This window comes from Podarcis erhardii (assembly GCF_964252035.2).
Source record: "Podarcis erhardii genome assembly, chromosome: 9".
NCBI lineage: Eukaryota > Metazoa > Chordata > Lepidosauria > Squamata > Lacertidae > Podarcis > Podarcis erhardii.
In genome coordinates this window covers 73,731,438-73,746,117 of record NC_138512.1, presented here as the reverse complement: position 1 = coordinate 73,746,117, position 14,680 = coordinate 73,731,438, and the positions used below count along the sequence as shown (strand labels likewise).

The following is a 14,680-nucleotide window of genomic DNA, read 5'->3' as shown; positions in this document are numbered from 1 at the left end:
CCCCTATAGATAACCAAACTACCTTGAGATGAGTCATAACTTCCTGTGCAGTAGTAATGAGGATTTTATTATGCTTTACATGCAGATGTGTGATAAACCCCTAATTGGTTATCTTGTTATACTGGTTTTCAGCTGAAAATTTTCAGCCGAAGCGGATTCACGCCAGACTGAATGAATCAGGCTGCTACCGGAGGGGGGGGGGGGAGTCCGTGTATTTTTTTAAATGCAATGCAGCACTTTGAATGTCCTCCTTTTAAGAACCCTAATCATGATGTGCTTCCTTTCCAAATGGGCCATGCAGTGCTTCAATGGGAACAGAGGGCTTGCACTTCTGAAAATTAGGCCAGAGGATTATATAAGTTTAACCCATATTTTCAAGGCTTGGGTACAGAAAATCTTTTTTTTTTTTTTTTTTTTTTGTACAAAAGGCACTATGTAGGAGGCAAGACAACTAAAGATACTTCCTTTTAATGAGAACTGTAATGCCTTGTGTGAGCCAAAACATTGTTAATCTTGGGGTGGTTTAAAAATATGACTCTTTGGCTCATTCTTCCCATTAATGAAGGCAAAAGAGAGAGTGGTTCAAAAGTAATAATATAATATGATTAATATGAACAATTCCCATTGTTCCTAAAGAGCCTCTGGGTATAAAAATAAGTAGCCTATCTAGTCAATTTTGCTTGTCATGTAGCCCAAGATTTTAGATGTGCATGCAATTAATTCTGAAGCCTTGCTTCAACCTCCACATCACTCGCCTTTTCGATTCCACCGAAAGTCTATTATATCTTTCATAGAGCACACACTTGGGACACATTTATCCAAATCAGAGCCCTGGATCATATGTTCAAAAGTCCCTAATGATGACCTGTTGGAGCTTGCAGGATAGGAATTTTGTGGAGGACCCCCCCCCCCGCTCTTTTGCTGCTGCCATCTGCATGATCAAGACTGTCCTTTGTTGAGTAGCTGCAATTGCGTGGACCTTGTCAGCAGTCCTGTTATGGAGGTGTTGGCTCATACAGTTGATGCAGCTACAGTTCCTGTTAGGATGTAAGACTGCCAGGAGCCCTTCATATGTCCATAGAAGATGGTTTTAGGGCCCTTGAAGAAAAGAAACGAGGTGTTATATTCTGGGTTCTGAATTAATTTGGTTCCCCCCTTGAAGATCCATAGATGTATTTTTTCCCTATGAAGGTGCTATTCCCCTTATCCATATCTCTTGACTATCAAGCAGCAGAGAGCCAGTTTGGGCAAACAGTCTGACTTGGACAACTGAGGTTCGTAACAGCTATTTACCCATTTTGCTGAGTGATCATGGGTAAATCAGTCTCTCAGCCAAGCACATCTCATGGGATAGTTCCAAAAATAAAATGAGAGCATCACCAATGTCTGCTCCCTGAGCTCCTTGGAGAAAGCAGAGGGTCCAAACCAGACTTTTAACATTTCCTCCTAGCCATTGGTTGGGGGGGGGGAATCCAATGCTTATATATGTTTGTCTGTATATTTTGCAACAGGAACTCAAGGATCCCCACTGTCGGGATGAAATGGCTGCTGCTCGTGGTGCCCTGAAGAAGAATGCCACCATGCTGTATACTGCTTCTCAAGCTTTCCTCCGTCACCCTGATGTAGCAGCAACCAGAGCTAACCGGGATTACGTCTTTAAGCAAGTCCAAGAAGCTATTGCTGGCATCTCAAATGCTGCTCAGGCCACCTCACCAACTGATGAAAACAAGGGGCACACTGGCATTGGGGAACTCGCTGCAGCGCTGAATGAGTTTGATGTAAGTGTGTGTGTCTCCCCCCCCCCCAGCTTGCATGAAAAGAAAGAGGGGGTGCTTACTTTCACATGATTGCAATGATTTCCGGGTGTCTAGGAATGAAGGCTAAATTTGGAATTAATACTATACAGTGAAAAACAGTATGTAGGGCTGGCCTCAAACATTCTGCGTCTTATGGCGCAGAATAACAAGATGTCTTCTCTTCTTTCCATATACCTAATCAACTGGACCAGTGGTTGAATCTTCCTTTAGTGCTGATGATGGCGCTGCATTTTATCACATCTAAGTGTAGCACATTAGCTGAGGAGGGGCAGAACGGACCACTTGGTATATACAGCTGTGTCCTCGAGTAACTTGCTGCCACTTCCTGCCTCCAGCATCTACCACCTGAGGCAGGTGCCTCACTCAGCCTAATATTAGGTCTGACCCTGATACAATGCACTAAACTATTGGGATCATGTTATCTAAAAGATCTCCTACAAGCCTACCTGGCACTAAGATTTTCCTTGTAGGCACACACCTTTACAATTAATTCAGTTGCTGTGCATGAGAGATACAGTTTTTCCTTTAGTAGTCCCCAGATTGTGGAACACCCTCCCTATGGAAGTGCAGACGGTTTTAAAAACGTATTTAGTTTGTCCTGCTTTTTTGTTAATTTAGGCCTTACTGTATGATTTTAATTTGTAGAGGTGTTTTAGTGTGTATTACTTTTTATATGCGAGGATTTATTTTCATTACAATTAAATTTGTAATTACGTAAATAAATCGTTAGCTTTTTGGTTTGGTTTGGTATTGCATTGCAATGAATTGTGTCTTTTACTTTTACTTACGTTGCCTCTTGTGGACTATTCTCCAAAAAGCAGCCTATAAATTAGTGTACTGTATAGCTAGATAAGTAGTATGAAACTCTTTCTGGCTTTTCCTGCCAGTGTATAATAATCCTTGACCAATTGAGGGTTCCATTGAGGGTTCCTGCAGCAAATGTGTGAGGAATTTACTTGGCATCAATGATGGCTTTACATAAAATAATTAGAAACCAGAGCAGGTAGAGACTGTAACACAATTCTATAGTCTTGTATGTTAAAATGCCTACAACGATGAGAGGAATTTCCCAAATTTATGCTACTTTAGTCTGATCATGTTCTGGAACTGGCAGAAAATCCCCTCCCTCCCCATTTCCCACATGGTAATATGCACTGCACATTTTAAGCTCACTAAAATCACCTGATGCTTGGCAGCTTCAAGCTAATGCTAGTCAATGCCATCCAGAAAGGACTGCACTGAACACCAACAGGGGACATTGTGTTGCATCATAATAAACACAATAACAAACAGGATGGAGGACACTATGCAGAGCTTCCAGCAGATACTCTACATTGCTGTACTTTACTTGCATCCTTTTAACTACAGGTAATTTTTTTACACTTTTTGATGGGCTTGAGAAATGTCATTTTATCTCTCTAGTATAATTTGTAAGTTGTTTAAAAAGGGGAAGTAATTGTGCATTATTAATATGACAGTATTCCCAATTTATGTATGAGTGACTTGCTTCGTTTGGACTTTTTTGTTCTTCAGGTACATGAGATATTCCGTGAGCTTACTATGTATGGCCTTCAAAAATAAGCTTTGTATTTCCCTTGAAACATAAACACCATCCTTTTATTGCTTCAGCTGCTGCCTACATTTCTAAAATTGCTCTTGGTTCTTGCATGTATGTGTTAAAGCTATCAAACAGACCCGTACAATGTGAACTTTGCATTACAAAGATTTCAGATGAAGGTCAAAATAAATCTTCTAGAATAAAGAAATGAGAACAACTTTCTCTTTAGATAAGACAGGGCTGGAACTTCTGATGACAGGGAAAATATTAGAAAGCAGCAGGCCATCCTGGAAAGTAGGCTTTTAAAGAACTGAATCGTCAATTACAGTTTACAAAATGAGGTCTGGCAAGTATTTTAACTTTGGTTGTTTGCATCTCAGAAGCCCCAAAACTCCTATCTGGATATATCTGCAGAGTAACTGTTGTTTTGTGTAGCAGCCAGAAATGTAATTTATTGGTCTGGAAGGATCATTTGTGCAGATTCCAAAACTTAGAAATCCATTATGTAAAATTTTTTATTTTCAATCTTTTTTAAAACTTATATACCTCTTTCTTTTTATCCTGCATTCAATATTTAACATATCACTACTTAAAGTGCACCTTAAAAGTTGAGATTAGATTATGGCAGTTACTGTACTTCATCTAGAGTAATGCATCTTCTGCTAGCTACTTTATTCTAGGACACCAAAATGTAGAAGATGCATTTAATGATTTGTGTATATAGGTACTATGGGAACAAGTTCCATGCTACCTAAAAAAAGAAACACTTTAATGAGATACAGTGGGTTTAGCAGCTAGCCAATTTATTTTTATTTCACATAATTTGCATACTGCTTCAGTGTAAACCTCTAAGCAGTTTACAGAAAATATAAAATATACCTTGCAATTGTCATAAGAAGTTTTTTTAAAAGGGCAAAGTTAAAAATCACTTTTAAAAAATCAGAATATAAATAAAACCAGCAGTTCTCTCAAGCCCTTAGAACAATCCAACTCCCCTTCCCTTAAAATTATGACTTTGATTGCACTTGAAAACAAAGTGAGTTTTGACACATGTGTGCTGTTTTGCACCTGTGCTTTTTAGTATTCCTCTGACTAGGTGGCTGGTTTTGGCACAAGCTCAAAAGCTGATTACTTTAAATCCCTTATTTGGTCTCAGTGGAACCGTCCTAATTACTGTAATTGATTGAGTAGTTTGTGAGTTAGACAAGAAGCAGAAAGCAAGGATCACACATTTCCACTTGCTCTCCCCAGCTGGGCCAGGGGGTGGTGAAATGGATGCATCCCATCATCCATGAAACGCTTTGTCAATCACTTGAGGTCAGGTCAAGGAAATTCAGAAGCACACTCTGCATGCTCCGTTATTCTTTTCTTCCTTGAAGCACAGTTGTTGTTGTTGTTGTTGTTGTTGTTGTTTAGTCATTTAGTCGTGTCCACCTCTTCGTGACCCCATGAACCAGAGCACGCCAGGCACTCCTGTCTTCCACTGCCTCCCTCAGTTTGGTCAGGCTCATGCTGGTAGCTTCGAGAACACTGTCCAACCATCTCTTCCTCTGTCGTCCCCTTCTCCTTGTGCCCTCCATCTTTTCCAACATCAAGGTCTTTTCCAGGGAGTCTTCTCATGAGGTGGCCAAAGTATTGGAGCCTCAGCTTCAGGATCTGTCCTACCAGTGAGCACTCAGGGCTGATTTCTTTCAGAATGGAGAAGTTTGATCTTCTTGCAGTCCATGGGACTCTCAAGAGTCTCCTCCAGCACCATAATTCAAAAGCATCAATTCTTCAGCGATCAGCCTTCTTTATGGTCCAGCTCTCACTTCCATACATCACTCCTGGGAAAACCATAGCTTTAACTATATGGGCCTTTAAGCACAGTGCCAACTTGCAAACACTGCTTTGGGCAGATATTGGTTTCACGCAGGAGCTCTGATCAGGAGGCCCTGAGTGGACCTGATTTGAGTGGGCCTTGCACTCAGCGCTTAACTTGAATTTAGTGTCAACCTGCAATCTGCTTTCAGCAGAGATGAGGTCCACTCAGGAGTTGCTGAGTCGAAGCAGTCCTAGCAGGGCTTGCATTTGGCACCAAATTTTAAAGGGAGCCAAATACAAGCTCTGCTTGCCAAGGAACAATTAGGAACATACTTTAAATATTCCAGTTCTCTTGCAGCTACACCTTTATCTGCTCCACACCTGATATCATAGGTGGCTTGGGGGAACTGTCTCCCAGGCCAAATTTTGAGGCAGGGGTGGGTTAAGCTGTGATCATCTAAAGGTTATTGTGACTACAAGTCCTATCATCCCTGACCATTGGCCAAGTTGTTCAGGGCTGATGGGAGACGAAGTTCAACAGCATACAAAGAGGCACAGGTTCTCCAACCCTACTGAAAGGCCAACAACTCTGATTGCCTTTTAGTCACTTCCAGGAGGGTTGGGTTATCATGTTTCCTCCCACTTCAGGGGTTACCAAGACCTGTTTGTTTTTAAATTGTGAACAGTCCATTTCCAGACAAGCTAGTCATATGTAAGAACCTCGGAAGGTTAAGGGAAACATTAAGAATTTGGTGCCTGAGTTTGCTTCCCTTCTCTCCTCTACCCTCACCCCATATTTCATTTTCTGCCATGTATTTTTAGATTGCAAGCCTGAGGGTAGGAACTGACTTGGTTTTTATTGATTCATAAGCCGCTGTGGGAGTTTTCCTGCTCAAGAGTAGGGTGTAAATGCCTTTAATGACTGAGTGAATAAAGTTGCAGTGCAAATTACAGAAGATAATAGAATATCCTGACTCTTGAAACTAGGAGAGTGAAGTATACCTAAAGGGTATGCACATTGATCATGTAAATGTGACCTTTACATAATGTAAATGTAACCTTTTTTTTTTGTTGTTGTTCTGTAGGAGAAGAAAAAAATCAAGTGGCATTTCAAGAATGCACATTCACAAAAACAAAGCCATGAATGCTTGAAACAAAGGAAGCTGATCATTTTTGATCAATTGATGGTGCCTCTCATAACAGGCAATGCAGGAAGCTTTCTGTTCACTAGTAAACCACATAACCTTCCTCTTCCTTAACCCCATAAAACTCTTCTTTTATATATATATTTGTAAACTTAATCCAGAATCCCGATTCTAACAGGAGACCAGCCAGATGCCTGCAGGAAATCAGCCAAGCTGCCTTTGGTCCTGGGTGGCGCTGTGGGTTAAACCACAGAGCCTAGGACTTGCCGATCAGAAGGTTGGCGGTTTGAATCCGCGCGAGGGGTGAGCTCCCGTTGCCCCGTCCCTGCTCCTGCCAACCTAGCAGTTCAAAAGCATGTCAAAATGCAGGTAGATAAATAGGTATACCGCTCTGGCAGAAAGGTAAATGGTGTTTCTGTGCGTTGCTCTGGTTCGCCAGAAACGGATTAGTTATGCTGGCCACATGATCCGGAAGCTGTATGCCAGCTCCCTCGGCCAATAAAGTAAGATGAGCACCGCAATCCCAGAGTCGTCCATGACTGGACCTAATGGTCAAGGGTCCCTTTACCTTTTCCCTGGCATTCAGAGATCAACTATCAACTACCTCTATAGCTGGAAGTTCCATTTATCCTAACTTACTTAGTTTGACAGGACGTAGAAAGGAGACTATTGCAATATGAACGCTTAGCATCATGATTAAAATAGGTCAGCTGGATGGCAACTCTGAGCATGGAGGTGTCACATGGACGGCTGGATATCAAATGACTTCTGGCATAACTGATAAACAGATCTTTTGTGTTTGCATTTTAAAATGCAAACTGAGGCATGAAAGTTAAAATAGTAAACACAGGGAAAAATCTAGTAAAGAAGCAACAACAACGGAAAATCATGGGCACCTCTTTGCTAATGTGATTCTAGAATTACTCAGTAACAGAGGAAGCAACAGAATAAAAGCAACTGTTTTCAACAATGCTGTGTTGACAGTGCCAATGGCAAAGAAATGGATACAGGAACAAAGAGCAGGCGTAAGCCTGGAGGCAAAGCTGTGGTGATGCAGAAAAAGAACCCTTTTTGTTGCGTCCTTTTGCAAAGCACACTCGTGCCATATACTTTGGATATGAAAAATGCTCCCTGTGTTGAAATTGATGCCCAAGTGCACTATAATTGCCACTATAATTACAGCAGCAGCAGCAGCAGCAGCAGCAGCAGCAGCAGCAGGAAAACTGTCAGTCAACCGTTCTTGGAAAATACAGCTGGAAACAGGAGAGAACTCCTCAATAATTTAGGCCTCTTTGTGACCTGTGCTCACATTGACTTTCCTCCTCTTTTTTTTTTTTTTAACCTTTTGTATCCCCCCACCCAATATCAGCCTGACTGAACTGCTGTGCTTCTGTTGTTAGATGGTGAAGATATAGATATTGATAAATACAGTCAATGAAGGGTCAGCAAAGTCAAAATGCTTAAGCATTTTGCTTCCAGCTCCTTTTATTGTCAAAATCCCCCCAGTCTTTTGCTAGGAGGGACTCACTTTCTCCATAGCACAGAGAGGGGAGGGGAGGGGAGATGCAGACAGAAAAGGGGTAAATAGCCTTTGCCCCTCTATTCCTCCAGTGAAATTCTCAACTTCTGTTTTCTTTAAAAATAAAACAAATCAAAAATCTGATAATAGCTACTATGTTTTAATTTATCGCTTGTGTGTGTGTAACACTGCATGCCCTGTCTCTTTCACCGATTTAGCAATGGGAATTTGCTACCTGTTATATTTTTGTTGTTGTGTGATAGAGACATCTAGTGGGCATTGCATGGAACATTCCCCCAAGTTAAAAGTAAAAATTCATGAAATGCTCCGTGCAGTAAGTTTATTGTGGTAATTGTACTTCACATTTGAAGACGAATGCTTTCATGTATAGTTCATGATATGGCTAAGCTTTGTCTAAGGAATCAGTCCCTTTCTGGCAAATGACTCAGGCCATTCACTCAATAGGCTTAGTTAACATTCTGGCTAACTCCTTTAAAGCAAGACAGTGATAACTGAATATAAACAATTCTTAGGATACAGAGGAATGGAAAGAGTTCACAGCCCTATTACTTTGGTAGAACTTTGAAACAGAGATAGGGGTGGGTGGTGTGTTATAATTATTATTTTCCTGGATTCATTTCCAGCCAGATCTTTCTCTGGAGGCGGAATAACCATTTTGGTTGCTTCTTTTTTTTTTTGCACTACAGTTCCCATCAGACCCAGCCTGTGTTGGCGGCAGTCAGGGCTGTTTGGAGTTGTAGTCCACAACTTCTGGAGGGCATCCAAATGGATACCCCCAATCTAGGGAACCTTGCCCAACCCGGATGTGTAAGTTGCCCCAGTTGCTGCTGTGGCATTGCTGGGACTCCCAAATGCTGCGACCTCTCCCACCCTCAGTTTTTGACACTTACAGCAGAAAGGGGAAGATGGCTGTAGAAACTCGATGGCAGGAGCAGAGAGGTCTTGGATACAGTTGCATTCCAGTAATCAATCTTGCCACATACCCAGCTTTTTAAACTGTGGAACCCACTCCCCCAGGAGGCAGTGATGGTCACTAACTTGTGTGGCTTTAAAAGAGGACTGGACAAATTCATGGAGGAAAAGGCTATCAATGTATCGGGATTACAGATGTCTCTCTTACATCAAGAACACAGCAAGCTGGCGGTTTAATTTTGCTTAGATTTATTAGTATTTACACAGTAGTTTCAGTCCGAGCTCACAGCTCAATCAACTGCCGAGGATGACGTTGAGCTCACTAAAGGGCGGGTCCTCCGCCAACAGGATATCCTCCATCGGCCGCCCCTCCTCCTGTTGGACTTACGCCAAGCATGGACCCTTCTACTTCGTCAAGTCCATGGGGACTCGGGGACAGTTTGCCAATCCCCCTCTGGAGCTGTCTCTAAAGGCTACATTTCCTCTGAACCTGCCTCTGTCTAACCTACACTATCTTGGGATTTACAGCCGGCACTTCAGGATAGGAGGCGTTTGCATCACTTTCAATATGGAAAGGAAAGAAGCCTCTGTTTTTCCCCAGCCTGCCACCCCTCCTCTTCGGATTCCTCGCAGTGGCTCTGGGAAGCGGCGTTTCTTTCTTTTTCTTTTTTTAAGAATATTTTTTTTATTAACCGACCGATCACATCAAATCAAACCAAATTACATAAATTCCAAATTACACAGCCAAATTTTAAATTTTTGTTGGGGGTACCCATATTTCAAGTTCCAAAGGGGATCCAATCAACTTCTTGCTTCTTACTGCTGTTTTAATGTCCGCAAATCTAACCTTATGATGTTCACAGTACTATCCAGTCCTTATTGTTTTTCCACATCTCTTGTTGTTATTTTCATATATTTTTCCTTTCTCTTTGTGACCTCTGATAGTCTCCACAAGCTGGTTAGAACAGTTTGTAATCCTGCGTGGATATATTTTTTTTTATCCAGTAGCCATATCCAGATGTTTTCCATATAACATCACTTCCATACATCAAAACAGTCATTAATCTTCACCAATCTGCCTCCTTTCTCAAAACCTCTGAGGAGATTCACTAGGAATGCAGTCTGAAAACAAGTCCGTTCTTCCTCCCGGCTATAAATCCTTTGGCAAGATGGCGACTCCAAATTAATTGCTGCGCCATTCCCAAAAGCTCTTATTGCTTCTTGATCTCCATAAAGCATACTTTTGGTTAAAGTTTATCTCCACACAGACCTTAATCATCCGGCTTGGGTCAGTTCAACCGACGGTTCTAATGAGGAGGGGTTCTTGTAAATCACATAGAAGGAAAGTAAAAAAGGTCCCCCCCCCCCATTCAGTCCTGTTGTCAACATACCCAGCCTTTGGTGTATCTTCACCGTAAAATATTCCTGTTTCTCCAACCCATCGTCTTCTTTCGCAGAGGTCACTTAAATTAGCACACTTCACTCCCCTTCTTCACTTGAAATATGTGCATTTGCTTCTTGTGCATTTGCTTCTTGTGCATATGTGCATTTGCTGCTCTTGTGTTTTTGGGTTGCTCAATCCCTTCCCCCCAGTTTCTGGGTTTTTGGGGTTTTTTTAATGGTCATTGATCTGAGATATATGGAAAGGGTACAGAGCCATCAGCGAGCCTTGTTTTTTCACTCTCTGACAGCTTCCTAATCTACACTAGCTTTTTGTGACAGCTGAATTAAAACCACAAATTGTTATTATTGGATCTCAGTGTTGCGACTCCAGTCATTACAGCGCCTTTCATTATCACAGAGAAATTGTCATCTTCAGAAATATTATGATCAGGAAAAGACTTCATCAAACAGTATATTACCTGCAGATCTGTCAGTGTTACAGCATGCAGCTACCCGAGATGGTATGTTGGGGGAAAATGGAACAAAACTATAGATATTTATACCAGCTTCAAGAACTACAATTGCCTATTACCAAACAAACAGTGTGTTGTCAGACTTGTCAATGTGAGGTGATTTAAAGGTCCATTTTTTCCTACATATTTAAGGAACACTGTCTATTTCAAAATTTAACATCTGCAAATCAATGCCAAAGACACTGCATTTAAGTAAAAATGATTTAATTTCATGTTTATATGTCTTTTTCTATTGCTCATTCACTTAGGCATTTTTTTGACTGACTGCATCCGCACATGGATGCAGCATTTCATGAAATCCTAAGTGCTGAGGCCAACTCAGCTTTTGGATCAATATTTTTTTCCCCTACAGGCCTTGCTTACTACATTCTGTCTGTGCACATTCTATAAAGAATATTGTAATCTCCTCTGCCTTGTTATTGTTGCTATTTCAATTTATTAGTCCCTTTCTAAGCAACTTAGAGAGCTTTAAAAACCTAAAGTAAACCTTAGAACAAGAAGAAGAAAATTACAATGAAAACCATACCCAAAATACCCAGAGATCAGACCCCGTAAAACAGCATAGGTTAAAACAAACAAACAACACCCTGCTGGCAGCAAAACATTTCAGTAAAGTTAACTACGGACCAAAGTTAATCAAGGCATGGCCTGTTGAATGCTTTTGGTAATTAAAGTAAAACTGGAAAGCCAAGGGAGCTGAAATTGCAAGGCTTTAGATACAGTTGTAATCAAAATTATTCAACACCCCATTGCAAGTCAGACTTATTATCTAAATTTATAGACTTTCAGCTATTTGCAATGAACAAATCAACAAAAACAATTGAAATAGCTCAGCACAACAATGCTTCAAGTGGTCTTCCCAAATTCAGCTGAATTGCAGCCTATGCAGGTTTTTCCAGTCTTATTATTATTCAACCCTCTAATAGAATAATAATAATAATAATAATAATAATAATAATAATAATAATAATAATAATTTATTTATACCCTTCCCATCTGGCTCAGTTTCCCCAGCCACCCTGGGCAGCTTCCAACAAAACACTAAAATACAATAACCTATTAAACATTAGAATCCTTCACAACAGCAGAAATACAACAGGTGTTGTCTCAAGCCCACCATATGCAACTAATCAAGGGCTTCTTTAGTTGCACCAGGTGTGCTTGAGCTGGAACACATGAAATACCTGAACTGGCTAGGGGTTTGCTGAATGTCAGATTTGGCTGCATGTTAGAAATACAGTGGACGCTCGAGTTGCGAACGTGATCCGTGCGGGATGCACATTTGCAACCCGCAGCGTTCGCAACCCGTGTCTGCACACGCACAGGTTGCGATTTGGTGCTTCTCCGCATGCACAAAGCACGGTTTAGCACTTATGCACATGCGTGACCGCCAAAACCCGGGGTTTTGGCGGTCCGCAACCTGAAAAAACGCAAGCTGAAGCAGCTGTAACCTGAGGTATGACTGTATGGCTAAATCAAGAGAATGATCCAAGAAGGTAAAAGAAGAGATTATCAGCCTTCACAAACAAGGAGCAGGATACAAGAAAATAGTGAAGGCACTGAGTGTTCCCAGAGACACCGTTGGAAGCATAGTTCACAAGTTCCAAGTGAAAGGAACAGCAGCTACACTACCTGGACAGGGCAGAAAAAGCCAGCTATCTGAGGCAGCAACCAGATGGGGAAAACCCTTGAGTGACTGCAAAGGAGCTGCAGCAAGACTTGGTGGCAGCAGGCACTGAGATTTCAGTGAAGACAGTAAAGCACACTAAACGCAGAAGGTTTCCATGCCAGAACTCCAAGACGTACACCACTACTGACTGACAAGCACAATAAAAGTTGGCGCCAGTATGCTCAAAATCATATAAAAAGCCGCAGAAGTTTTGGGATTCTGTTCCGTGGAGAGATGAAACCAAATGGGAGCTTTTCAACCCCATGGATCAGCGCTATGTCTGAAGGAAGCAGAATGCAGCATATGCTGAAAAGAACACTCTGCCTACAGTGAAGCATGGTGGTGGCTCAATGATGCTCTGGGGCTGCTTTGCATCCTCTGGCACTGGAAACTTGCAGCGTGTGGAAGGCAGGATGGATCCATTGAAGTATCGGGAAATCCTGGGAGGAAACGTCATGCCAAGGATACCTCTAATTCAACTAACGCTTGGTTGCAGAAGAAGGTTCTGCAGTGGTTACTCCAGTCACCTGACTTGAACCCAATAGAAAATCTCTAGTGGGAGGAATGGGCTCAGATTCCCAAGGAATGCTGCCAGAAGCTGCTGTCTGGCTATGCATCCTGTTTGCAGCAGGTCATAGCAGCAAAAGGCTGTTCTACTAAAGATGCCATTACTATTTGACATTCTTATGCTTCCACACAGACAGCATAACATGTGGAAGCTGCTTGTTTTGTGGATCAGTCTGAGAGTCACTACAGTGGTACCCTGGTTTTCAAACGCCTTGGTATGCAAACAGCTTGGAACCCAAACACTGCAAACCTGGAAGTCAGTGTTCTGGTTTGCAAACGTTTTTCGGAAGCCAAACATGCTCCGTTTTGAGTGTTACACTTCTGATTTGAGTGCCACGCTTCCATTTTGAGTATTACACCGAGGTCTGTCTGTTTATGCTATTTATTTTGCGTTTTCACAGCTCTTTCTTGTGTGTGTGACTGTGTGGATCCCAGTTCAGCTACTGATTGATTGTGTGACTGTAGTACATTGTTTATTGCTTTCATTTTATAGATCAACGGTCTCGTTAGATAGTAAAATTCATGTTAAATTGCTATTTAAGGGGTTGTTTTTAAAAGTCTGGAATGGCTTAATCCGTTTTGCATTACTTTCTATGGGAAAGCACGCTTTGGTTTTGGAACACTTTGGTTTTGGAACGGACTTCCGGAACAGATTAAGTTTGAGAACCAAGGTATCACTGTATTTTTATGTATTTATATTAAATACGTACACCACCCTTCATTTCAAGATCAGTTCATAAAAATACAAAGTAACACAAAATACATAAAAAAACCCCTCTTCCACAAATTGTGGATGCTGCATATTTAAGCAGGTTTCAGGCGACTCCTCTCCCTCCACATGTGTGTAATGTTTCCATACCCTATTTTACTTTTAGATGCATGTGTGCCCATCTGGAATCTGGAATGGGGTAGCAGCTCATGGCTGTGAGTTTCCATCAAGGGCCTCAGAGACAAATTGTGATGTGTTACTTTGCATGTTTTGTTGGCATCTGTTTGCCCTGGCGTCCAGTAAAGACAGTTTTGGAAAGACCCCCAAATTTTTATAATTGGTACCTGAATTAGGACTTTGAGCCACTTAAAAACTCAGCTCTTGTGGAATCTCATTGTTGAACCCTGAGGGGAAATGGAACACGCGTTTATCTTTGATCATGGAAATAAAATCATGTTGTTGTTTTGTTTTTTTAAAAAATAATTTATGGTTTCCAATTATATACATTTCAATAGTTTTATAATCATTCTAACATTTCAAAACTCGACTTCCTTCCTCCTCTTTCTGTGGTTCTTTAGTTTTTTGTTTTTGTTTTTACATTTCCTGCATATTATAACTTATCCATTTATCCATCTACTTTAGATATATGCTCCTATTAAACTGAAGGTTATTACAATAATCCTGCCAATGTCCTTATCTGCTTACAGTTTGTTTATAAATATTCAATACATAATTTCCATTGTTTTATAAAAAGTTTTTTATCTTGATTTCTTATTTCTGGTAAGTTTCGCCATTTCTGCATGTTCCATAACTTTTGTCTCTACAGTGGTACCTCGGGTTACATACGCTTCCGGTTACAGACTCCGCTAACCCAGAAATAGTACCTCGGGTTAAAAACTTTGCTTCAGGATGAGAACAGTAATAGTGCTCCGGCGGCGCAGCAGCAGTGGGAGGCCCCATTAGCTAACGTGATGCTTTAGGTTAAGAACAGTTTCAGGTTAAGAACGGACCTCCGGAACAAATTAAGTATTTAACCCGAAGGTA

At 41.2% G+C, this 14,680-nt stretch overlaps 1 protein-coding gene across 3 annotated transcripts in view; it reads left to right on the top strand.

The window, feature by feature from the left end:
• CTNNA2 (catenin alpha 2) overlaps positions 1 to 14,680 on the top strand; it is a 536,832-nt gene that overhangs the window by 137,091 nt on the left and 385,061 nt on the right. For all 3 annotated transcript variants that reach the window (XM_081876762.1, XM_081876760.1, XM_081876761.1), the window contains exon 6: positions 1,512 to 1,778. In XM_081876762.1, the coding sequence (XP_081732888.1) occupies positions 1,512 to 1,778 (267 nt within the window). The remainder of the gene's footprint in view (positions 1 to 1,511; positions 1,779 to 14,680) is intronic.